This window comes from Ahaetulla prasina, chromosome 7 (genome assembly GCF_028640845.1).
Source record: "Ahaetulla prasina isolate Xishuangbanna chromosome 7, ASM2864084v1, whole genome shotgun sequence".
NCBI lineage: Eukaryota > Metazoa > Chordata > Lepidosauria > Squamata > Colubridae > Ahaetulla > Ahaetulla prasina.
Window position 1 is genome coordinate 49539510 of NC_080545.1, and position 26770 is coordinate 49566279.

General features: G+C 40.4%; 1 protein-coding gene across 1 annotated transcript in view; it reads right to left on the reverse strand.

Annotated features, from left to right (window-relative positions):
• Window positions 1-2857: 2857 nt before the first annotated feature.
• PTPRB (protein tyrosine phosphatase receptor type B) overlaps window positions 2858-26770 on the reverse strand; it is a 102486-nt gene continuing 78573 nt past the window's right edge. Inside the window, exons 27-34 of the mRNA XM_058190260.1 lie at window positions 26575-26665; window positions 25812-25888; window positions 24807-24941; window positions 17102-17224; window positions 16281-16444; window positions 15628-15763; window positions 8281-8401; window positions 2858-6639 (exon numbers count right to left, since the gene is read on the reverse strand). Of these exons, the coding sequence (XP_058046243.1) occupies window positions 6617-6639; window positions 8281-8401; window positions 15628-15763; window positions 16281-16444; window positions 17102-17224; window positions 24807-24941; window positions 25812-25888; window positions 26575-26665 (870 nt within the window). The 3' untranslated portion in view covers window positions 2858-6616. The remainder of the gene's footprint in view (window positions 6640-8280; window positions 8402-15627; window positions 15764-16280; window positions 16445-17101; window positions 17225-24806; window positions 24942-25811; window positions 25889-26574; window positions 26666-26770) is intronic.

Below are 26770 nucleotides of genomic sequence, written 5' to 3' on the forward strand. Positions count from 1 at the left end.
ATTTATTTATTTTATTTATTAATCATATTTATATACCGCCCTATCTCCCAAGGGACTCAGGGCGGTTTACAGGCACTAAAAACAGATAAATAGAATATAAATACAATATAAAACATTTAAAAAACTTATTCTAAAGCCCGTCCAATTAAAAATAGAAATAAAACCCAATTTAAAACCCAAAATTTAAAATCTAGCTCAGTCCTGCACAATTAAATAAGTATGTTTTAAGCCCGCGGCGGAAGGTCCGAAGGTCCGAAAGCTGACGAAGTCCGGGGGGTAGATCGTTCCAGAGGGTGGGAGCCCCCACAGAGAAGGCCCTTCCCCTGGGCGTCGCCAGACGACATTGCCTCGCTGACGGCACCCTGAGGAGACCCTCTCTGTGAGAGCGCACGGGACGGTGGGAGGTATTCGGTGCAGTAGGCGGTCCCGTAAATAACCCGCCCAATGCCATGGGCGCTTTAAAGGTGGTCACCAAAACCTTGAAGCGCACCCGGAAGGCCACAGGAAGCCAGTGCAGTCTGCGCAGGATAGGTGTCATATGGGAGCCACGAGGGGCTCCATCTATCACCCGCGCAGCTGCATTCTGGACTAACTGTAGCCTCCGGATGCCCCTCAAGGGGAGCCCCATGTAGAGAGCATTGCAGTAATCCAGGCGAGACGTCACGAGTGCGTGAGTAACCGTGGATAGGGCATCCCGGTCCAGAAAGGGGCGCAACTGGCGTACCAGGCGAACCTGGTAGAACGCTCTCCTGGAGACGGCTGTCAAATGGTCTTCTAGAGACAGCCGTTCATCCAGGAGGATGCCTAAGTTGCGGACCCTCTCCATCGGGGCCAATGACTCGCCGCCGATGTTCAGCCGCGGATTTAGCTGACTGTACCGGGATGCCGGCATCCACAGCCACTCTGTCTTGGCGGGATTGAGCTTGAGCCTGTTTCTCCCCATCCAGACCCGTACGGCCTCCAGACACCGGGACAGCACTTGATAACCGTTGGGGTGGTTCGGTGTGAAAATACAGCTGAGTATCATCCGCATACAGCTGATACTTCACACGAAACCACTGATGATCTCACCCAGCGGTTTCATGTAGATGTTAAACAGAAGGCGAGAGAATCGACCCTGCGGCACCCACAAGTGAGGCGCCTCGGGGCGACCTCTGCCCCCTGTCAACACCGACTGCGACGGTTGGAGAGATAGGAGGAGAACCACCGGTAAACGGTGCCTCCCACTCCCAATCCCCCCAACCGGCGCAGCAGGATACCATGGTCGATGGTATCGAAAGCCGCTGAGAGGTCTAATAGGACCAGGGCAGAGGAACAACCCCTATCCCTGGCCCTCCAGAGATCATCTACCAACGCGACCAAAGCCGTCTCCGTGCTGTAACCGGGTCGGAAACTGGACTGGAGCAGGTCTAGATAGACAGTTTCATCCAGGTGCAAGGAAGCTGATATGCCACCATACTCTCTACAACCTTCGCGCGGCGGGTTGGAGACCGACGATAATTACCTAAAACAGCCGGGTCCAGGAAGGCTTCTTGAGGAGGGCCTCACCACCGCCTCTTTCAAGGCGGCCGGAAGACACCTCCACCAAAGAAGCGATCGTAATCGCCTGGAGCCAGCCTCGTGTCACCTCCGGTGGCCAGCACCAGCCAGGAGGGCACGGGTCCAGTAAACACGTGGTGGCATTCAACCTACCCAGCAACCTGTCCATGTCCTCGGAGCCACAGGGTCAAACTCATCCCAAATAATGTCGCCAAGACCACCCTCGGCGTCTCACCCGAATCACGCAATCTTGGTCCAGACCATCCCGAAGCTGAGCGATTTTATCGTATAGATAACCGTTAAACTCCTCAGCCCGTCCCTGCAACGGGTCATCCGCTCCCCTGATGAAGGAGGGAGCGAGTCACCAAACAGGGCGGCCGGGCGGTTATCTGCCGATGCAATGAGGGAGGAGGCGTAGCTACGCCTCGCTTCCCTCAATGCCACTAGGTAAGTCCTAGTATAGGACTTCACTAGTGTCCGATCAGCTTCCGAACGGCTAGACCTCCAGGAACTCTCTAGGTGTCTTCTCCGGCGCTTCATCCCCCTCAGCTCCTCGGAGAACCAAGGAGCCGGTTGGGCCCTGCGCCGGGTCAGAGGCCGCAAAGGCACGACTCGGTCTAAGGCCCCCGCCGCGGCCCGTTCCCAGGCCGCAACAAGTTCCTCGGCCGAGCCATGAGCCAGACCCTCAGGAAATGGCCCAAGCTCCGTCCGGAACCCATCCGGGTCCATCAGGCGCCTGGGATGGAACCAACGTATCGGCTCCGTCTCCCTGCGGTGGTGAATGGCGGTCAGAAAGTCCAGGCGAAGAAGAGAGTGATCTGACCATGACAAAGGTTCAGTGACTATTTCCTTTAAGTCCAGATCTCTCAACCACTGACCAGAGAGAAAAATCAGGTCCAGAGTGCCACCCCCAGTGTGAGTAGGGCCATCAATTACCTGGGTCAGGTCCAAGGCCGTCATGGAAGCCGTGAACTCCCGAGCCGCTGTCGATGACGGGCCGGAAGATGGCAAGTTAAAGTCCCCCATGACTAAAAGTCTGGGGGTCTCAACTGCCACCCCGGCCAGCACCTCCAGGAGCTCGGGCAGGGCAGCTGTCACATAGCAAGGAGCCAGGTACGCGATCAGCAGACCCATCTGACACCTATGACCCCATCTCACAAAGAGGGATTCGCACCCGGCAATCTGAGGCACAGTGGCCTCCCTCGGCTCTAGACTCTCTCTAATCACAACCGCCACCCCACCACCCCTACCCTACATATATTTACTCATATATGTGTTTATTTACTATATAATCTTTTTGTATGATATATTGTTGTGACAAAATAAAATAAATAAATAAATAAATCACAAATGTCTTTATATAAACAGGGACAAGCTGCATATTCACCAGCACAGATGATATTAGTTAGATAATGAAACATCTTCAAGCAAACAACCAAAATCAGAGAGTACCAAACACTTCACAGTTCAACCAGGAGCTACAGATATTTTCTTTTATTGAAATCATAAGAGCATCACGCTGAAATGTTGGGAGCCAGAGGCTGAGGTAGTCTTATTTGTTTGGACTGCACATATAAAGGAGAGAAATTAGAAATGAGGATTGCCTTTTGTGATCTCTGATAGAGTTTGTAACAAGAATGTACAATCCAGAATTTCCTCACATCATATTGTATATTACTGGATTTGATTGATTTCCTCAGCAGAAATAATTATATTATTACAATAGATAAAATAAACATAATAGGATATAATTTATACAGTACTATTTATATTTTTTTCAAAGCCACACACACAAAGCTGCCATTTTATTATTGGTAATATTGTCAGGATTTTTCTCCTTTTGTTTTGCTGTCCAGCTATCATGGTTGCAAATTCTCTCTCCTCTTGAGGTTAAAGTCTTTGTTAGTTTGGGGAGAGAAAAGACAGCTATGCATGTTTTCTCCGCTCTTAAGCGAAGAAAATGTCTATGTTGAATATGCAGTCATATAACATGTGCATAAATGTAGTCTGCTAGTGCAGAATTTCACATTTGGAAAGTCATATTGAGAATACATATTCTAGAGAACATATTCTCTAGTCCTCACTTTCCTCTACTAAATGCCACATTCTGGCTAAATGATCTCGTAGGCATATTACTTGCAGACTGAGAGGAGGAATTATTTTATACAGACTGTAATAAATGATTAAAGAATAAATATTCTTATTCAAGCAACCTACGAATTAAAAGCAGATTCACACAGGGACTGAAGCATTTGAGAACTGTTAGAACATGGTGGAAGCATTCAATATGTAGAGTAAATTCTGTAGTGTAAATTCACTTCAGTTTAGTTCACATTTTACAGATGTATTGTGGGAGTTTTCTTTCAGCTAGTCACTGCAGTTTGTTGTGACAATGCACCTGGTCTGCAAAATACTAAAAATGAAACAGCGTCTGCTCCTTCTGTCTCCTTGGTGACAAGGGGATCGTGCTGCTTCTGAATTCCTTCTTCTCCCATGATAGACACTTATTCTAAATTTAACTTTTGGGGTTTGTTTTTTTTTGCTTATAGGAGATAATATAAATTGATATTTTTTTATATCTCCCAGCTGATGTAAAAATATGGCTGATTTACTTAGCAAAAATGCATAACAGAAACCTATTGAGTTTCTAACATTTTACATTCAAAGACCCATTCAATACTTCCGTTCAACTGTTCCATGTTCCAGTCAAATAATTTGAGGACAGCATTATGCAATTTTACTATTCTTTGGAATACTAAGTAGAACACTAGAAAAACTGTTTGAAAACCTGTGAAGTGTAATAACTGCTTCAGATTGATAATTACAATCTTCCACCTAATCAATTTTTTCATACAATATGTATTATTAGGGGAAAATGTTTTCCTCTTAAAACAGAACTTATTATGAAAGCATCAGATGAACACTTCAGCAATTAACTCTAATATATTTGGAATTCCATGAAAATAATTAAATTTCATTGTATGGTGGTGATACAAAATATTCTCATTGCCCTTAAATTACCTGGATTGTAAGATAGTTAGATAAGATAATAATCATCAAGGAAATACATATTCTTCGTTGTAATAAAGGTAAAAATTTCCCCTCTCCAGTTGTGTCTGATTCTATGGGACAATATTCATCTCCATTTCTTAGCCTAGGGAGCCAGGATTTTCTGAAGATACTTCTGTGGACATATAGCCACATGACTATAGGCCGAGGCATATAGAATGTTGTTAATTTCCCACCAAAGGGGTACCTATTAATCTACTTGCACTTGCTTTTGAACTGCTAGATTGGCAGGAGCTGGGGCAAGTAGCTCACCGCATTATGTGGCACTTGGGTCATGACCCTGGGCTGTCAAGCTCAGTGTCTTTAATTGATTTATCTAATTTGTTATAAAATATCCTTAAGGTAACTTTGCAACTTTCCTTCTATTATTTGATCTGAAGGTTTTGTTCATTCAGTCATTTATTTATTTACCTGGGAGAAAGTAACTTGGTGAGACTAATTTCTGAATAAATACATAAAGGTTTAGGCTATAATGCTTTTACAGTGACATCATCTTTTATTTCCTGCTAGTCTTAGTTATATTTATTTATATACTTTTTCAATTGCTATTCTGTCATTTTTTAAATCTGATTTTTATTTTGTATTTTTTTTTACTGTATATAAATGTGAAGCTCAGACATCTTGCTGGGAAGATTGCATACAAATGAAGTAAATACAGAAATAAAATTTATCAGAAATTTTGAATTTTGAAAGATCACATCATAAGAGAAAAATGTAAATAAATCATTCATTTGTATGCAAGTAAATCCAATAAATCTTTTTCAGGAAAACACCCAATTTGCAATGAATGTTTTAAAATCATAAAATAGCTATTGTTAATTTTTTTCTACCTACAAAAGTGCTGTCAGAATAGTTAGATGATGAACAATAACTTTTAAATTTTCCTTAGGCTGAAGAAACCCTCTCTTCCAATATTAGAGGGTCTTTCATCGGATTAGGATTTGATTTTATATAATGACCAACCTGTCCGAAAAAAATTATCACACAGCACTTGTAAGATTTTATACAAAATATCTTTTAAGATGTGAGCATCTTTTTTTTAATCTGGAAAATTTTACGCTTTATGCTTGAAAAAAGGCTTGTTCTAGTACTTAAATGCTAGCAAAAAAGGAAAGTTAACTGAGAGATTTTGGCCATGTTTTACTCAGACATTTGCAGTGGCCCAAGACATATGGCTGATTTTATTATTTTCTCCATGTTCAAAACTCAACTAAATGGGCAATGACTCTGGCTGCATCAGGGGCAATGAAGCAACATCTGCTTGTGAATCTGAGATTAGGCCTTCCTTCCTTCCTTCCTTCCTTCCTTCCTTCCTTCCTTCCTTCCTTCCTTCCTTCCTTCCTTCCTTCCTTCTGCTGCCAAGCACTTCAAAGGATTCTGGGAGATTCACAACAATTTTGAAAGTAGAAGGAAGATCGCATTGCAGATACAGCTATATTGATACTACTTCCCTTGACTTCTGCGGTTTGAGATAGCTACCTCACACTGAGTCATGAAGAAAATAGTATACTTATTTCTGTAACTCTGTGGGCTCTCAATAAGGTTATTAAGGCAAAACTTGTTATTTTCAAAAGTCTAGGAAACCTGATTTTGCTGGAGATCTTGGGATATGCAGGCTGTATTTCATATGTGTACAAAGATGGCTAGAATAAGATACGAATCATACATTAAAGGATGATTTGGGGGAAAAAATCACATGTCTTGATACATTTTCCACATAAGATAGTTTATAAGGAATATTTCATTAAAATAATTTTAACATAGAAAAATAGTATTATCTGAAGAATAATATAAACAATATAGATAAAACATATTTACATATCAAAAAATATTTATCTACAACAATATCTATTATATTTAAATTACGTATTTTAAAATATCACCAGACTAATAAATTACACACAGCTTCAAACACGTCTGGCACTTGTAGTGCATAAAATATTTTTAAAACTTAATTTAAAAAAATCTAACAGATAGAACTGCAAAAAAGCAGGAATTTGTCTGAGCTTTAGTGCCTTGAATAAACAGCATCTGAAAAAAAAAAAGAAAACTGTAATTAGAAAAGTACAGAGAATGATCTTCAATGAAACCCAGTGAATACATTTTTATGAAAGTACAGTAGTGATTGTATGTAGTAAAATATAAATAATATGACACCACAAATAATATAGAACTGTATGTGCATGTAAAATGCAACTTTATCTTAGAATAATAGCCAAAATATTCAACTTTTCCTCCCTACTATAAGAAAAGCAGGAATTCAGCAAAAGGGATTCTTTTACAGATTTCCAAGGAACTGTATTACGATATAGAGCAGTGCAATTTAACAGAGAATTTTCAAAAGCTTTAAATTAAATCACAAAAAGAATGAAAAATCATGAAAGTTAAACATGTCTGTGTATTTGCATATAATGTACTGTATATTATAAGATTTAACACAAAGTATTACAAAATTTATAGCAGTTTCTTTCTCTGTAAAGTTCATTAATCTCTTCAGTCCAACTTAGTATAATTCAACAAGGCTAAAATAATAGAAGTTCCTAGATGATGTACAGCGGGGTGAAATGCTGCTGGCTGTATCTGGCTCATGGGAGTCGGTAGCGCCAGGGCAGGTAATTCGAAGAACCGGTAGCACTGGCAGCAGGAGGCTCCACCTTCCCAAACCAGGACATTGTCACATCCCAGTTTTGGTCATCTGTGCATGTGCAGAAGGCTTTGCGCATGCACAGATGATGGTGCATGCGCAAACAATGGTGCGCACACGGCATGTGCACATCAGCAAACCGGTAGGAAAGGTAAATACATTTCACCCCTGATGTACAGGTTGTTAATCAAACAGATTGTGAATACACAATAGTACTGATTATTATCTAGGTCTTCCCTGCAATGTGTAAAATGAAAGAATTTTAATTCTTTTGTGTATGCCTTCCCATAGGAGCAAAGTTTTAAGTGTGAAAAGAGAGAAAAGCAAATCGGTGTTTTCTGTTAAGATGATTTGTTTGTATAAGTAAATATTTTGTTTGTACAACATAAAGTGCAGAAAAGGAGGACTTGTAAGATTAAAAAATGTGGAATACCACTGCATTAAAAACAGAACATAAGAAGCCTAGCACTAGGGTGATATAAAATTCATCCACTAAAATTTATTGATACCCAATTCAGTGAAAAAGTGGATCATAAATACACACCTGTTTCAATGACACTATATTGATGGATAACTCGAGCAGAGCAAATATTGTGTTAAAGCAGTAGATCCAAAGAACCAAATGAAGAAAGAGGTGACACAGTGAGAACCGATGCCCACGACGGTCCTGCTTCTCTCCTCAGTCTATGGCAATTGAACATGCCAGTAATTTACAGTGAACAAACTCTCAGGTCTATCCAGGCTTATGGATCAAGCTTCCACTCAACCAGTGTTTAATAAAATGGTATCAACTCATATCTTTAACCAACCTTTTCATTGTTACTGGTTTTAATTGATTTTACTGCTGTATTGTTGATTGTTATTAAACTTTTATACAAACATAAATGTGGTGTTATCAGTTTAATAATAGTAATGATACCAGGAAGAAGAGACAAAGGGACAAAATAACTAAAACAAAATATTGATGGAAATGATTTATTAAGCATAATACGGTGACTATTTGTAATGCTCATTAAATTCATTCTTACCTCTGGGATACTCTGGATTCACATTTTCATATATTGGGAACAAGGGATTTTCTTGCTCACTGCGTAGCTTTCTTGCTCTTAAGACATCTCTCACACATTGATGTAAATATACATATTGACACTACAATGAAGATGAAATACATATTAAAAATAGACCTTTTCCCCTATAAAGCTTTTAACCTTTAGCAGGTTCATCTCCAACATATAAAACATAGTAAAAAGGTAAAGGTTTCCCTGTCAGCCATGTCTGAATCTAGGGCACAGTGCTCATCTCCATTTCTTGGCTGAGGGAGCCAGCATTGTCTGAAGACAATTTCCATTCTCATGTGGTCAGCAGGACTATATGCTAAAGGCACACCAAAACACTGTTACCTTCCCACAAAAGTGCTACCTATTACTCTATTTGAAATTGCATGCTTTTGAGCTGCTAGTTGAGCAGGAGTAACAGGAGCTCATCCTATTGCATGGGCGCTCAAGTCTTGAACCCGGGCTGTCAGCTATCTAGCTGACAAGTTCAGCATCTTTAACTGCTGAGCCATTGCACCCATCCCTTAAAACATAGTAAAGCGACGTACAAAACTTCCAACCATCTGACATACAGAACCTTCAACAAACTGTCATTCAACCAACCAACCTCCAACCACCCATCGTACAAAACTACCAACCCGTCGCACTAAACCCTCAGCCAACTGTAATTCAACAACCCAGCCTCCAACCATCAATCCTCCAACCACCTATCGTCATCCAAAACTAGGAACGCACGCCCCTTATTTCCTCTATACCAAAAACTGCAAATCTTAAATGTAAATTGATAAATGCAAGAAGTATTGTAAATAAATTACCTGAATTTCTACTCTTGTTAAATACTGGTACTTATGACATTATATTTGTATATGAAACATGGCTGAACTCATCCTTCCCTGATTCCATTATTTCAGAGAAAGAGTATCATGTTTTTCAATCAGATCACGAAAACCGCAGAGGAGGTGGAGTAGCTATCTATTACAAAAAGTCGCTGAATCTAAAAAATATTCAAAATTGGCCTCTGGTGGCTCAGACTGGTAAGACAGTCTGTTATTAACAGCAGCTGCTTGCAATTACTGCAGGTTCAAGCCCCACCAGGCCCAAGGTTGACTCAGCCTTCCATCCTTTATAAGGTAGGTAAAATGAGGACCCAGATTGTTGGGGGCAATAAGTTGACTTTGTATATAATATACAAATGGATGAACACTATTGCTTGACATAGTGTAAGCCGCCCTGAGTCTTCGGAGAAGGGCGGGATATAAATGCAAATAATAAAATAAAATAAATAAAATAAATCGCACATAAACTCATTCTTCCTGAAACTATTGTATGTGAACTGTCCTATAACGTCACACTTCGCTTCCTGCTATGCTATAGAGCTCCTGACTATGACATTGCGCATGCGAACATGTTAACCACATTACTAACATGGGCCACATCTTGCTGTTATCCCCTCATCTTCCTGGGCGACCTAAATCTACCTCTTATTAACTGGATAACAAACAAATGTACAAATGAACCCATCCATACTACCCTGTACAATGCTGTTACAAATCTAAGTCTTGACCAACTAGTAACTAACAATGCAAGACTCAACAGCTGCCTTGATCTCATCTTCTGCAACCTCAATTGCGCAACCTCAATTTATGGACTGCAAATAAAAGAACCCCTTTCCAACAGCGACCACAACATGATAGACTTTTGTCTCAATATACGATCTTACAAAATTTTTCATAATAATGGCATCCCAAACTACAATTTCAAAAAAGCCAACTATGACCTTATAAACACCTACCTCTCATTTCTTGACTGGCAAAATCTATTCTCATCCTGTATCACTGCTGAAGACCACTACAGAGTTTTCCTACTTGAAATCAATAGAGTCATTAAACTCTACGTACCACAAACTACCACAAAAATCAAGAAAAACAAATTACCCATATCAATAAAAAAGCTTCAATTCCCCCCCCCCCAAAAAAAATCCCTCTGGAGAAGAAACAAAAAGGGCTATATAACAAATTTCAAAAACCACTACAGAAATATATGCAACCAAATAAAAACTGAATGCACCAATTATCACACCAAGCAAGAAGACCTTCTACACACAAATTCCAATCGTGCTTTTTATAATTTTGTAAACAACAAACTTAAAGACTCGAGATCCATCCCACCAATAAAAGAATCTAACGGCAAAGAATATAATGATGAAACAGTAAAAGCAAACCTCTTTAACACATTCTTTGGCTCAGTCTTTGTTAACAGTAATGGCTTATACCCGACATTCCCCAATCGTACCAACAATGAGTACAACGATCTAACACATATAGATTTCACAGAAGATAATGTTGAAAAAGCTCTTCACAAAATAAAACCATCACTATCTATTGGACCTGATGGACTATGTGCATACTTCTTAAAAAAACTTTCCACTAATATAGCAGAACCCCTAAGTATAATCTTTGAAAAAGCTTTCACGACCAATTCCCTTCCCAAACTTTGGTCACTAGCCACAGTCATCCCTGTCTTTAAAAAAGGCGACCCCAGCCTAGTTGAAAATTACAGACCAATCTCTCTATGCTGTGTCACCTGCAAAGTAATGGAATCTATCATCAACCAATCCATTACCCTTCATCTAGAAACAAATAACCTACTCTCTAATAAACAATTTGGTTTCAGAAAAAATTTATCATGTAATTTACAACTTCTTCACTGAAAAAACATACGGACTACAAATCTTGATCAGGGCAAAGCAATAGATGCAATCTACATAGACTTCTGTAAAGCTTTTGACTCAGTAGTACATGATAAACTTCTCCTAAAACTAATATCCTACGGCATCTCAGGACCCTCCACAATTGGATAACAACTTTCCTGTCAAAGAGACAACAAGTGATCAAAATTGGCAACGCTATATCAAATCCTATTCCTGTGAAAAGTGGCGTTCCCCAAGGCAGCATTCTTGGACCAACACTCTTCATATTATACATTAATGATCTCTGTGACCAAATTACAAGTAATTGTGTTCTCTTTGCTGATGATGTCAAACTAATTAACACCACCGACAATACAGCTACCCTTCAAAAAGACCTTGCATCTGAATGGCCTAAAACTTGGCAACTCCAAATCTCTACCACCAAATGTTCAGTCTTACATATTGGAAAAAAGAACCTAACACTAAATACAAGCTTGATGGACATTACCTTACAGATCACCCCCACTCTGTTAAAGACCTAATGATCTAAGTGCCAAAGCCCACTGCAACTACATCGCAAAAAAAGCTTTAAGAATTGTAAACCTAATCTTGCGTAGCTTCTTCTCCAAAAACACTACACTACTAACCAGAGCATATAAAACATTTGTTAGACCAATTCTTGAATACAGCTCAACAGTCTGGAACCCATACCACATTTCTGACATCAATACAATTGAACGTGTCCAGAAATATTTTACAAGAAGAGTTCTCCACTCTGAATACAACAAAATACCTTATGCTACCAGAGTTGAAATCCTGGGTTTAGAAAATTTAGAACTACGCCGTCTTCAGCATGACTTGAGCTTAACTCATAGAATCTCTATTACAATGTCCTTCCTGTCAAAGACTACTTCAGCTCCAATTGCAACAATACACAAGCACACAATAGATTTAAGCTTAATGTTAACCGCTCCAATCTTGATTGCAGAAAATACGATTTCAGTAACAGAGTTGTTAATGCTTGGAATACACTTCCTGACTCTGTGGTCTCTTCCCAAAATCCCCAAAGCTTCAACCAAAAACTGTCTACCAGTGACCTCCCCCATTCCTAAGAGGTCTGTAAGGGGCGTGCATAAGAGCACAAGCGTGCCTACGGTTACTGTCCTATTATTCCCCTTCGTTATATCTAATTAATATAGTTATTACATACTTATGCTCATATATATGCTTATATATTATATAGTTATTTGATGCTTACGCTTATATATTTTTTTAAATATATGTTTTTATATGTTAAATATATGGTTTTTAACTATGGATTTTATTGGGGTTTATTTTATATTTTGTATTGTATTTTAAATTTAGGCTTTATTGAATAAGTTTTTTAAATAGTGTTTTTATTGTAATGTATTGTATTATTTTATCTGCCTGTTCACCGCCCTGAGTCCTTCGGGAGAAGGGCGGTATAAAAATTAAATAATAATAATAATAATAATAATAATAATAATAATAATAATAATAATAATAATAATAATAATAATAATAATAATAATAATAATATTATTATTATTATTATTATTATTATTATTATTATTATATACTGTGTATTTCATACTTATGCTTATATATACTGTGTGACAAAATAAATAAATAAATAAATAAATAAATAAATTGGAGAAAATACAAACTGGCTGCTTGCTTCAGAAATGTAGAAGACCCTAGTTATATTTCCTTATTCCACTTTGATAATAATATATTATTTTTCTAGTTCCAACACATTTAATGCTTAATTCTCAATGTAGTTTAATCAATTAATCAAAACCTAAGTTATTACTATTCACTCTCCATTAATATATTAATTAAGAATAAGTTAACTAATAGAAGATTCTATTCTAGGGTTCTAGGGTGACAAAACAGAATAGTTTCTTTTAGAATCCAACTAATAATATACCATCATATGAATAAGTTTTCTGCACTTTTCTCACATAAAAACAACAATCTGCCCTTCTCATTTGTTTTCCAATCATGCATAATTTGCTAAGTATACTAATCTCATTTTTTAAATGTAAAAATGAGTTATGGCTAGACTTCATAAATAAATAAATTTGTAAAAAGCATATTAAAGTGGAATTATGATCTCCCAGCTTCAAAGAAATTAGCTCACACCTGTGAGCTTCTCACCTATTTGATATCCTACTTGAACACCTGTTTATCTGATGATGTTTTTGAACACTCATTTTCAAAGCATCGTGAATGTCATGTTTGAATACATTGCCTTTCTTTTTCTAAGATCAACACCCCAAAAGAGCAACCCTATTTTGCCCAGTGGAAAAAGAATCCAGCTTATTTATCTGAAGTATTTCTAGAGGGTCTATAAATTATTATCATATAAATGGATAGTGAATTTGGCTTTATGCCAGAATTGGTGGAAACGGTTTTAGCATCCTCCACCCATTATAAAGAACTGCATTTTGGATGAGATTGGTGCCATGCTCCTTAATAATTAATTAGGCAATTAGTTTCTTCTCAGAGTTGAAAAGTTAAATAATTAAGCATTTGTATCTGTAAAAATGAAGATATAGGCATAGGTCTAAGTGAGGCTGGTGGCATAGAAGATGAGAAACATGAAGATTATTATCATCGTTATATAAAGTCTCAACTGATCGGTATCATGGCTGATTTTAAAGTCCCAGGTTTTGTAGGTTTGAAATCCATTGTTAAAACTCACAACAATCTTTTCTAAACTGATGGTGAAATGAAGGGCAGAATTTTCCATTAGAGCTGGGATCAGATTTCTTTTCTTCTACTTCTCAACTGTATTAACACTATATCACTGCCATTTTTTTGTAACACCATATATTAGCCCTCAGAATTGTGGGAAACTGTATGGCCAGTTTTTGGCTATCAGAACTACAAAGTTAACAGCACAAAGTTGTAAAAAGGAGTTGGAGTTCACATGCTGCTTGTCCTTTTCTATATTGGCATTTGTTGATGCATGAAAACTGGGAGAAAGGCAGGATCCCAGAGTCAGAGAGAATGGAGGAAAGATATTTGACAAGGCAAGTATGCATTGCCTCTGTTAGAGGAGAAAACAAGAGAGTTGTGAGGCTAACAGGTGAAGGAGACACAAGTTAAAAAAAAACAAAAAACAGCAGAGGCGATGTTGATTTGAGGAAGAATGGGATAAGGTGAAGGTTGGAAAGTTCTATACTAGAGTATCTAGAATTGTGCATATTATGTTGTAAGCTGTTTTTGGTAGGTGGCGGTCCAGAAAGATAGGATTTAAATCCAATAAATATATGCATTAATAAAAGTATGCTGTTCATGGGAAACCGAGAAGCATTATGATTAGCTGTGAAGAGGCTGAGTGGACAAAAGCCTGGGAGCAGAGTTGATGATGGAAGAGTAAAGAAAGCATGACAGAAGTCAGAAACCTAAGATAACAGAAGAAGAGGAGTCATGAAATGAAGAGAATTTAGGTCATAAAATTTAGGACAAGATAGTGAGATAATGGTAGGAAAGAAGTGGAGACTTAGGGATCAAGGAGGAAAGGAGACACTGGTTTTCTTCTAAAGATTTCAATGTTATAGTTATCTGGAGATCTTTAGCCATTTTGATAATACTATATTACCATTCTATATTTATTTATTTATTTATTTAATCAAATTTTTATACCGCCCTTCTCCCGAAGGACTCAGGGCGGTTTACAGCCAAATAAAAACAAAACAGACATAATAAATACAGAATAAAATACTATTTAAAAAACTTATTCAATTTGGCCCAAGTTAAAATCTTTAAAAGAATAAAACCCACTAAAATTAAAACCAAATAAAAGCTAAAAACCCTATGCCAGTCCTGCGCGGATGAATAAATATGTCTTCAGCTTGCGGCGAAAGGTTCGAAGGTCCGGAAGTTGGCAAAGTCCTGGGGGAAGTTCATTCCAGAGGGTGGGAGCCCCCACAGAGAAGGCCCTACTCCTGGGGGCCGCCAGCTGACATTGTTTGGCGGACGGCACCCTGAGGAGTCCCTCTCTGTCGGAGCGCACGGGTCGGTGAGAGGCAATCGGTAGCAGTAGGCGGTCCCGTAAATAACCCGGTCCTAAGCCATGGAGCGCTTTAAAGGTAGTAACCAGCACCTTGAACTTGTACCTGGAAGACCACAGGTAGCCAGTGCAGCCTGCGCAGGAGTGGTGTCACATGGGAGCCACGAGTGGCTCCCTCTATCACCCGCGCAGCTGCATTCTGAACCAACTGGAGCCTCTGGGTGCTCTTCAAGGGGAGCCCCATGTAGAGAGCATTGCAGTAATCCAAGAGAGAGGTAACAAGAGCATGAGTGACCATGCATAGGGCATCCTGGTCAAGGAAGGGGCGCAACTGGCGAATCAGGGAAACCTGATAAAAAGCTCTCCTGGATACGGTCGTCAGATTGTTTGTTTGTTTACATTTATAGATGGTCTTCGAAAGACAACCGCCCATCCAGGAGAACGCCCAAGTTGCGCACCCTTTCCATCGGGGCCAGTGACTCGCCCCCAACAGTCAGCCGCAACTGCAGCTGACTGTACCGGGGTGCCGGCATCCACAGCCACTCCATCTTGGAGGGATTGAGCTTGAGCCTGTTTATTTAAAGCTTACCTCTGTTTGAACCATGTGAACCCTGTGAAGCCTAAGATCATACACTGCCCCATAAATATCCACAGAATCCTTTGAGTCCAACTGTTGAAGAAGTCGATCGAGTGCAATGAATGTCCCTGTTCGACCAACACCGGCACTGAAAGAGAAAACAGGAACAATGCCATGCCAGATTATGTCTCCATTCCTTTTTTGCCAATGTCTTATCGATAATTAGTTCCAGCTAAACTGGGATTGATATTCCTTTTTATTTTTTCAATTTCGGGAATGAAATTTAATGATTTGCTGTCGCCCTTTGGAAAGAAGCAAAATCACTTTTTAAAATGAAGGTATCTTTCTTTTTTTTTCTTTTTTTCTTTTTGCATTTATATCCCGCCCTTCTCCGAAGACTCAGGGCAGCTTACACTATGTCAAGCAATAGTCTTCATCCATTTGTATACTATATACAAAGTCAACTTATTGCCCCCCAACAATCTGGGTCCTCATTTTACCTACCTTATAAAGGATGGAAGGCTGAGTCAACCTTGGGCCTGGTGGGACTTGAACCTGCAATCTTGCAAGCAGTTGCTGTTAATAATAGGCTGCATTAGCCTGTTGCGCCACCAGAGGCCCTGTGTATCTGTGTATGTTTTAAAATACTGTTGTGCAGCTCATACCTGCAATGAACTACAGTTGGCCCAGCCTGAGGGGTCCGATTGATATAATCTCTTACAGTCCTCACAAACTGAATGAGCGACTGGGTGGTTTCTGGTACACCATGGTCTGGCCATACAGTGTAGTGGAATTGACGAATAAGTCTAGAGGAATCAAGCTGCTCTTCCTATTAAGTCAATACAATAAATATAATTAGCCTGGGAAACAGATAATACAGAATACATGAATATGTGCTAAGTTTTGAAGAAAAGTTTTTCATAAGTATAAGTACATAATGGCTGCTATAAAATGAAAATGTTCAATTATTTTTATGGCATAATAAAGCTGACATGTTGAGAAATAAGTGACAGGTTGATTTCTAGAAATATCCATGTTATCACTCCAATATAAGATATTGTAATATTTTTTTCAATTCATAAACATCAGTTCACATTGTTGAATTGTAAATAAGAAATAGATTAGCAGAACAATATTCAATAAGTCTCTTTAGAAGGAAACTCAAATGGATTTACTGGAGATCTATTCTTAGATTAATGGATATAGCTGTCTGGCTGGTTAAGCAGGTTTAGACCAGGTTATTTTGTTGAGTGACATCTTTAGGAAACATCAGGGATATTAGTCAGAGTGGGAAGAAAAAAATGTGGAAAAATGGACCACTTCATACCATATTGCTATCATAAATCTACATGGACTACATATTGGGAGTTGAAAGCATTTCCTTAAATAGGCATGGAGCTGCACCCTTAATACAGTATCTCTTTCACATTTAATGAACTAGTGTATCTTCTTTGAAATATTTGATTAAATAGTTGGAAATACTTACACTGGAAATCTTAAACTCTCTTATTGTCCATTCTGGGAGGACTGATTCAGATAGCATCTGGACTATTAAATCACCATAATATAAAGAATCCTGGTCAAAGGGCCAATAATGATCACATTTTACCTAGAAATTTGAAAAAAGTTTGCTTTTAAAATTACAAAGCTTTAGTTATCACTATACAGCTGAATAGCTGTGCCATTCTTCAGAGGGATGCTCCACTTTGCAGGAGATTAGGGCAAAACATCCTCTCAAAGCAATTGTATATCCTTCTCATTTTTAATAGCAAAGCAAAGCAACCATGTTACTTTGTATTATTGTGTTTCAGTGCTCCTTTAGCCTTCTCCTTCAGAGCTAGCTATGGTACTTCTAGATTGAGTGGCTTCAGCAGATGTGGTAGGTTTCCCAACTGCTGTCTGGTTTTGAACTTCCTGAAGCCTGTCAAAGCTTTTTGGGAATCTTAAACAAATACTGTGTAACTATGCCATAGCTCATGTTAAAATTACTCTGTTTGGAGTGATCAGAACCCACAGGCTGGATTGTTTTGGTGTGTGCTTCAGGCCATCATGGGAGTATTTGACCAATGCTAAGTGAGAAAGTTCACATAGAAGTTTGAGGCAATGAAAATGATTTTGCTAAGGTGAATTATGGCACCACTTAACTTCTATGAAGAGAATCACATCATCTCCTTGGCCAAATCTCTTAGTTGAAACAAAACAAATTGCTTTGCAGAGATCAATGAATATATACTTAGATATATATATACTTAGATTTTATAGCAAATTATGCAGAGTTCCAGGTACAAATGCTTATAGTCCGATTTTCCTAATCTAGAGAAGAATGTACAAGCACCAGACTGTGAGTTTTGCTCCATTAAACAACCTTCTTGCCACAGCTATTAAATGAATCACTCCAGTTGTTAAATTAGTGACATGGTTGTTGAAAGAATCTGGCTTCCCCAGTGACTTTGCTTGTCAGAAGGTCGCAAAAGGGAATCACGTGAGCCCCAAGACACTGCAATCATCATAAATACGAGTCAGTTGCCAAATATCTGAAATTTAATCACATGGCCATGAGGATGCTATAATAGTTATAAGTGTGAAAAATGGTCATAAGTCTCTTTTTTCAGGGCCCTTGTAACTTCAGTCACTAAATGAACTTTTTTTATTTTTTGTTTTTAAGGATCTATAACAGGTGATGTGATAAACCAAGATCATTAATATATTAGTAACACTCAGCTCTATTTGTCCTTATTTAGGTCAGATGAAGTGGTGCAGATGTTGAATTAGGTTAAGAAACCATGCCTTGATTCTAGTCAGATGGAGATCTTATGATAGATGGGTTCTGTATCTGTATAGCTTGTTCTAAATCAGGGGTAGTCAACCTTTTTATACCTACCGCCCACTTTTGTATCTCTGTTAGTAGTAAAATTTTCTAACCGCATTACTAACAGTAATGCACCATGTATTGTCGTCTGCACATGCCTCTCGCACATTGTGGATTGGGTTTGTGGTGGGGGGGCCACCAGCTCTGCTTGTCTGTTATAGCTGGGTGATGTGGGGGGAGATGCGCAAGCTATTCTGGGACGAGGCTCTTTTGTTTGCGGTCGCACTATAGCGCCATTTAGTTTCACTTATATAACGTGAACTAAACTTACGCGCAGGCTATACAAATAGTATATTTTCAGAAATTTAAATTGTCATGGGGAATTTTATGAAAACCTAATAAAAATGTTTTTAAATAATGCTATGAAAATTTTTCAAAAAGTCAATTAAATTTTAAAAAAGGAAAGTGCTTCAGTATCGGACAAAACCCCTACCGCCCACTTTGAAAGCTGGAATGCCCACTAGTGGGCGATAGGGACCAGGTTGACTACCACTGTTCTAAATGAAGGAGTGGATGTATAGCCTGGAAGTCTTTTAATCGGGTCTTGTCTTTTGATGTTTGGAAGCTTCTGGATCACCCTGTTCTTTATCAGCTTTGACTAGTTAAAAATGTAATAACTTCTGTATGATACAGAATACAGTTCACGTTTTATTAATTTTTTTATTACTACCATATATGATTCATGTAGGCTGGCTTTGACAATAACCAAGAAGCTTCAGCTAGGATAAAATATGTTAGCCGTAAGTGAAATTGATACAGCAAGAAACATCATTCTGCACTGGTCTTTTCTGAAATCAATAGAAGGTACTAGTGCTTATCTTTATCATTATAAATAACTTAAATTTAAAAGATCCTTTTGCTTGCTTATGATTTAGCATTTGAGAATATAGTCTGTTCTACATTTTCTAACTAAGATAAAACTGCACATTTTAATTGAATTAACTCTTTAGGTCAACATGGAATTTGTCTGATAAAAATGATCATATTCTTGAATACCACCTAATATCCATATGAATGAAAAGCCATTTAAAAACTGAAATAAATAAATAGACAAATCTTCATGAAGCTTCATTTTTTTGTCAATATTTTTGTGAGTAGGTAACAACTCTTCACAATTATAGCTTAGATTCAGATTTGCTCCTTTTATTTGTGAAGACTAGAATTATCTATGAAAAATGAGAAGTGAGCACAATTAACTGTCCACAGCTGCCTGGTTTTTATTGGATGTTCCAACACCCCAACACCAATTCAACTGGGGTTAAAAAAAAAGGCAAAATGCAAACCATTTCTTTGTCCCATTCCATAGGTGGATGTTTCTGTGACAAAATTCATTCATGCAATATATGTAATCCATTGTGTGTATGTAAAACTTTATGGAAAAAAGGATTCTGTGCATTAGTGACATATGAATATTTGATACCACTGAATACTAGGACCCCTCTGTTAAGTTTGGGTATTGACGAGGCAGGAGACCAGGTTAGTGACAACAGCTCTTTAATATAGTGTGACCCAGCTAAACTCTGGAGAAAAACCTCTCCTTATATACACTTCAGCCTGAGGCTGCATCCAATCAGAACCGAGATATTTCCCGCCTAAAACTCCCGCCAAAACTTACAGTAATACATTACACTCCTTCCCTCCCAGAAGGCACTTTGCCAATATTTGCATATTACTTCTCTACGTAGTCCTGCAGGTACGTGGGGCGTCTCCTGACTCTCCCGGACCTGCGCAGTTCACTTTCTGGAGTTGAGTCGAGCTTGCCGGAGGGACTTTTCGTTCCTCTGAGCTCCTCCTCCCGGCCATCCGGCCCTGGATTATTCGCCGGCTCGGACCTGCTGTCCTCTAGAGGGACCGGAGGGTGTCGCTGGACCTCGCCTGACTCAGATAAGTCTCTGTTTGGTTCTTTGCTTACGCTTTCTGTTTGTTCTTGGCGCCGGTCAGCTGTGGGGTTAATTAAATCATAGTCAGGGCTGTTCTCGCCTAATTCTGCCTTATCGCTCAATCTGTTTCTTAATTGATCTATGTGGCGCCTCCAGATTCTGCCATCGTCTAGTTCCACTAGATAAGATTTGGGGCCCGTTTTGTCTATGACTATCCCCCTCTTCCAGTTAGGGCCGTCGCTGTAATTATGTGCCCACACCGAGTCTCCTATGTTTAACTCTCGGATTCTATCTGGTTTTGTTTTGAACCCGTCCTGTACGTAGTTCGGGTGTAGCCGGTCTAGCGGGCACCGTAGCTTCCGCCCATTAATAGCTCGGCTGGGCTGCGGCGGTGGCCACACAGGGGTCCTGTGTTGGACGGTTAGGAATCGTCGATTTGTGCCTGCCAATCGCCGGGCCGCTTCGTGATAGCGCTTCTTTCGCACTCCGGACAAAACGTTCAGCAAGGCCGTTCGACGCAGGGTGGAACGGCGCTGAGAGGCATGTCGGATGCCCTCTTCAGCCAGGTACCCTTCAAATAATGCTGCGGTGAACTGTGGGCGTTATCGGACACGAGGGTGTCCGGTAGCCCGTGCGTGGCGAAAAGGTGTTTTAGTGCTGAGATGACAGCTCCAGCGTTGTGGATTTCATTAGGATGATCTCCAGCCATTTGGAGAATGCATCCACCACAATTAGAAATGTTTGGCCGTGGAAGGGGCCGGCAAAATCAATGTGTATGCGGGACCAAGGGCCTTGGGGTTTCTCCCACTCCAAAACTGGGGCCGTAGGTGGTAGTGGTCTGGATTCCTGACATACTTGGCATCGTCCAACCCTGTCACTGATTTCCCTGTCCATTAGGGGCCACCAGACATAGCTCCTAGCCAAACCCTTCATCCTTACAATTCCTGGGTGACCCTCATGCAGGAGTTCCAGAACTTTTTTTCTCAGCTTCTCTGGAACTACCACCCTATCCCCCCAGAGCAGGCACCCCCCTTGCACAGACAATTCCCCTTTTTTCTTTACAAATTCCTTGAAATGTTCGCCCGGCGCAGCGGGCCATCCCCTTTGAACCCAACTGATTACAGTCCTTAAAACAACGTCCCGGTAGGAGGCCCGAGCCACTTCCTGCGATGTGACTGGCCCCGAGTCCAAAGAGTCAATTAGTAGAACGGGTGTGCCCGGGGTGGGGTCCTCGATTTCCCCTGGCAATGGGCATCTGCTCAATGCGTCCGCATGCCCCAGCTCCTTTCCAGGCCGATGCTGCAGCTTGTAGGAGTATGCGGTCAAAAAAATAGTCCATCTGGTCAGTCTAGGTGAGAGTGCTACTGGCGTTGGGCGGTCGCCAGCCAGTAACCCCAATAGCGGTCTGTGATCCGTAACAATTTCGAAATCACGCCCAAAAACGTATTCGTGAAATTTTTTCACCCCTGACACTATTGCGAGAGCCTCCCTATCTAGCTGGCTGTAATTCCTTTCAGCCGGGGACATCGTTCGTGAATAGAACGCTATAGGGGCTTCAGTGCCGTTTGGGAGTCTGTGGCTAAGTACCGCTCCTACTCCATAGGGGGACGCATCACAAACCAATACTAATGGCAGTCTGTTGTTGTATTGTATTAACAGGCTATCGCTTGATAGCAAACTTTTTACTGCCTCAAATGCCCTATTCTCTGACTTCCCCCACGACCAAACAGTGTTTTTTCCAAGCAATTTATGCAGCGGTTCAGCAACGGTTGCCTTGTCTTTTAAAAACACGGCGTAAAAGTTTACCAGACCCAGGAAAGCCTGGAGTTCTGTCTTGTTTTTGGGTGCTGGGGCTCTCTTTATCGCCTTGACTTTGCTCTCAGTGGGTGAATCCTTTTGTCTATTCTATAGCCCAAAATTCAACAGATTCGACCCCTATCTGACACTTGCTTGCTTTGACTTTTAATCCTGCCGACCTAAAAATGGCCAAAACTTTCCTTAATCGCTTCCCCAGTTCTCTTAAATCTTCCCCTGATACCAACACATCATCGAAATAGGGTACGACTCGGTAACCCTTGTAGGAGCCGCTCCATCAAATTTTGGAATAGCCCCGGGGCCACACTCACCCCGAACTGTAACCGGGTGCACTTAAAGGCACCCCGGTGCGTTACAATGGTCTGGGCCTCAGCTGTGCTAGCATCTACGGGTAGCTGTTGGTACGCTTGTGCCAAGTCTAATTTGGCGAAAACTTGCCCGTGTCCTAGTGAGTGCAATAAGTGTTGCACTACTGGAACTGGGTAGGCGCTCTTTTGCAATGCTTTGTTCAAGGTAGCCTTGTAATCAGCGCAAATCCTTATGGACCCGTCTGGTTTTATAGGGGTGACGATTGGCGTCTCCCATTTGGCATGGTCAACTGGCACTAGTATCCCCTGGCTGACTAATTTATCTAACTCTTTGTCGATTTTAGGTTTGAGTGCAAAAGGAACCCTCCTTGCCTTTAACCTAATGGGAGCTATTTGGGGGTCTAAATTGAAGGAGATAGGGGTCCCCTTGTACTTGCCTAAACGGTCCTCGAATCGTCTGCGAATTCCTCCAGTAGGGCGTTTGCAGGTTGCATCCGCTCGGTGGGCGCCAGTCACCCCATTCCCAACGCCCGGAACCAGTCTAGCCCCAGCAAGCTTGGCAAGGTTCCCTCGACTAACGTGATGGGCAGGGTCTTTTCGTATGTCCCAGACTTGACCTCGACGGTCGTTGTCCTCGAACAGGGATGCGGTTGCCCTGGTAATCCTGCACCCGGAGCCGTTGTTTCTGTAGCTTGCGCTTTGCGATGTCGGCAAGGCTTTCACAAAAGTGTCCCAGGACATGATTGTGATAGCTGATCCTGTGTCTACTTCCAGTCGGCACGGTACGCCTTCAATTGTCGGGTTTGTGAAGATCTTTTCTTGATGCGGGTAGCTGCGTGGTCTATGGTAACAGTCATTCGGTTTGACTTCGCTCTTTCTTTCCTGGCCAATCGCGGGTCGCCTCGCCGATCTCGCGCTCTGATTGGCTGGTTTGAAATTTCGGAATGTGGGTTTGCATCTCTGACTCAGAGCCGCTCTGATTGGCCGATTTGAATTTTCGGCGGAAGGTTGGGGTGCTCGGCAGACTTGAGCCAGGTGCCCTTCCTTTCACACCGCCGCAAATGGCGCCCTGAACTTACATCTTTGGCGCTGATGTCGCCCGCAACTTCCGCATTCCTCCGGGTCTTCCTTGTCGATTTTCCGGTGTAGTGGACTTCTTCCTCCTCTTCGCTGGTTGACTCACGATAGGTTTCTTCGTGGTGGACTGCGCTCGGCTTTGCGCCCGCCATCGGCGTGAGTCGCTTTGTAAGGTGTCTGCTGCATGGTTGGACATCTCATGGGCTCTGGCTTCGTCCAGGCGTTTGCCAATGTCAGGTTGCTCTTGGCTAGCAACCGTCTCCTCAAACGGATGTCTCTGACCCCCGTATAAGTTGTTCCAGCAGCTCTTCGTCCAGATCGCGGTACTCGCAATGCTTGGTGGCTTGTCTCAGGGCTGCCATGTAGTCGCTGATAGTCTCGCCTTCTTGTTGCCTCGCTCCCCAAACTCGTACCGTCGAACGTATTTGGACGGGCTGGTGCGTAGTGATTCTTCAGGAGGGTCTGAAGGGTCTGCCACGATACGGAGTGTAGCGGTGTTGGCTCCGCTAGGGCTTCTGCGACGGCGATGACTGCTGACCCACAGTGGCTTATGAAGTAAGCCCGTTTGCGGTTGTCGGAGACTCCCTGTAGCTCGTTTGCCTCCAGGAAACTTTCGAAACGGGTCATATATATTCCCCATGTCTCCTGGGCAGGGTCAAACGGAGTGGGTGGCGTGTAGCCGGTCATCGCTGCAATGGCCGTCACCTTGCTGGGTTTGATTCTCGTAGTGAGTTCAGCTCTGTTCTGGTGCTCTGCCTCAACATCCCACCTTCGTCGCCAATGTTAAGTTTGGGTATTGACGAGGCAGGAGACCAGGTTAGTGACAACAGCTCTTTAATATAGTGTGACCCAGCTAAACTCTGGAGAAAAACCTCTCCTTATATACACTTCAGCCTGAGGCTGCATCCAATCAGAACCGAGATATTTCCCGCCTAAAACTCCCGCCAAAACTTACAGTAATACATTACACCCTCTATCAAGGTTTTCCTTCTTTTCATAAAGAACATGCCTTCATCAGTTTTGGGTGATGGTCTAAAAGCTTGTGAAAAGGCTATAAATAATGATTTCAAGCCAAACAGCTAATTGGATTTCTTATGTGTTTCTTTTTTGCATAAATTGTAAATCTTCTACTACACTGTGATATGCAACAAGTTCTGTCGTGGATGCTATCATTGGCATTTTATCAGTGCTAGATGATATAATCTTTTTGTGAAGTAATTAACAAGTAAGAAAACCACTCACCCGGCCCTTCTCAACACACTGAGTTACCATGACAACATTATGAACATTCTGTTCCCATGCCATTTTCCAGAAATCATCCTTTGTGCCAGGCAAAGGTCCTTGAGTTGCAATGTATTCCCTACGGAAATTATTGCCCTGTTGATTCAAAGGCTATGATTAGTTCAGATAGTGCCATAGTAACCAGAGATAACTTTTCCTATTTTTGGTTTTCAAGCACAGTATTCATACTTCACATAAGAAGAGAGAATATCCACGCAGTCATCAGGATGAAAATAATTATCAAGATTACTTTGTCTCAAAGAAGCAACTTTATCTTTTTACTAGTCAGGATCAATCATACAATAACACACAAAAACCAAAATAACAACAACATCAAAACCTGGCCAAAATTATGAATGAAGACAATTCTATTTTCCGGAGGAAAATATTTCAGCTAGATTAAAATTCTCTTCTTCCAATTTCATGGGTTCTTAAAATGCTTCTATTATGTATATATCATTTTAAAGGTGGTACCTTCTAATACATTTGGACTCTAATTCCCACCATCACTTCCAACATTTATTACTGACTCAGCTAATTATAGATTATAGAAGCTATATAAGAATACACATAAGACAATTTGTTGTCCTTTATTGCAAATAACCCCATGGCATCTTACCATTTTCTTTTACTTCATAGGATCTATGTGTTTTCTGAGTGAAATATATCTTCAAACAGTGGTGCTATCTGTAATAATCTGCTGTATTTACTTCTAAAGATTAAAAGTAGATTAAAACATCTGAAAAATTATCATTTTAGGTTCTAATGCTGCCTAAAAACATGTTCAGTATGTGGCCTTTAGTGATAATGGAATTTTAGTTTTATGAAAACCAGTTTGGCACAGTATTAAGAATTTGATTGATTAGAAGACATGGGCAGGAAGAGTTTAGAGTTATAAGAACTTCTCTTAGGAAAAAAAGTATATTTTTTTAAAGAGTTCATATAAAGGAAATATGGATCACTTACTGGGATGTAGCTTGCATTGATATAGTCAGAACATGGGTCATCATCCACATTTGAAAGTTTCACTCTTGTTGTGTCATCTATAAGAAGGATTTATTATAATAAAAATATGAACCATTTTATATAGTTATTAATTTCCTTTATTTACGAGCCACAGAAATAAAAATAAATATTTGCCACCCGTGTTTCTCCAAAAAGAAGGCCAGGTCTTATTTTCTTTTAACCCCCCACCCAAAAAAAACAGCTAGGCCTTCTAGTGGTGTGAGTGGTGGCAAGCGGCCACAGGTGTCGGGGTGTGGAAGGCCTGGTAAGTAGAGCAGCTCCACCACTACCACCACCATCCCCACCCTACCTTATTTTTTACCTGTGTGCCTTGCCCCACCATCTGCACCCCGCGATGGGTGGGATCTTAATTAGAGGTAATTTTGTGGGTGGGGCTTAATTTGATCGCATGCATGCAAAAACATGATAGGGCTTCTTTTCAAGGTGGGTCGTCTTTTTGGAGAAACACGGTATTTTTCCAATCAATATTAATGCCCTTCATATAGACACATTAAAAATCAGGTCTAGGTTATATTAACTAAAAGTGAAATCATACCTTTCACCTGAGATATTAAATGATGCATATAACTTTTTAAATATAAAAAATTAAAATATTATTTTCAATTATAATTCAATTCTAGTGCTAAGATGTCACTTGCTCTTGCTGAAAAAAAATAAACAAATAGAAAAAAATAAATGGCTCACATTCAACTTTATAACTTACACGGCAATATATTATTATATCGGTTCTTCCCTCGGTTCTCTGGCAAAAGTGCTATGTCACATGATTGGTTTCGACCCACATCCTTTAGATCCTATAGAAAGCCAAAATAAAGGAGATGAAAATGGATTATATATAAATTGAATAAATAAATGATATGCATTAATATCCCCCTTTTATAATACAACATTTGCTAGCC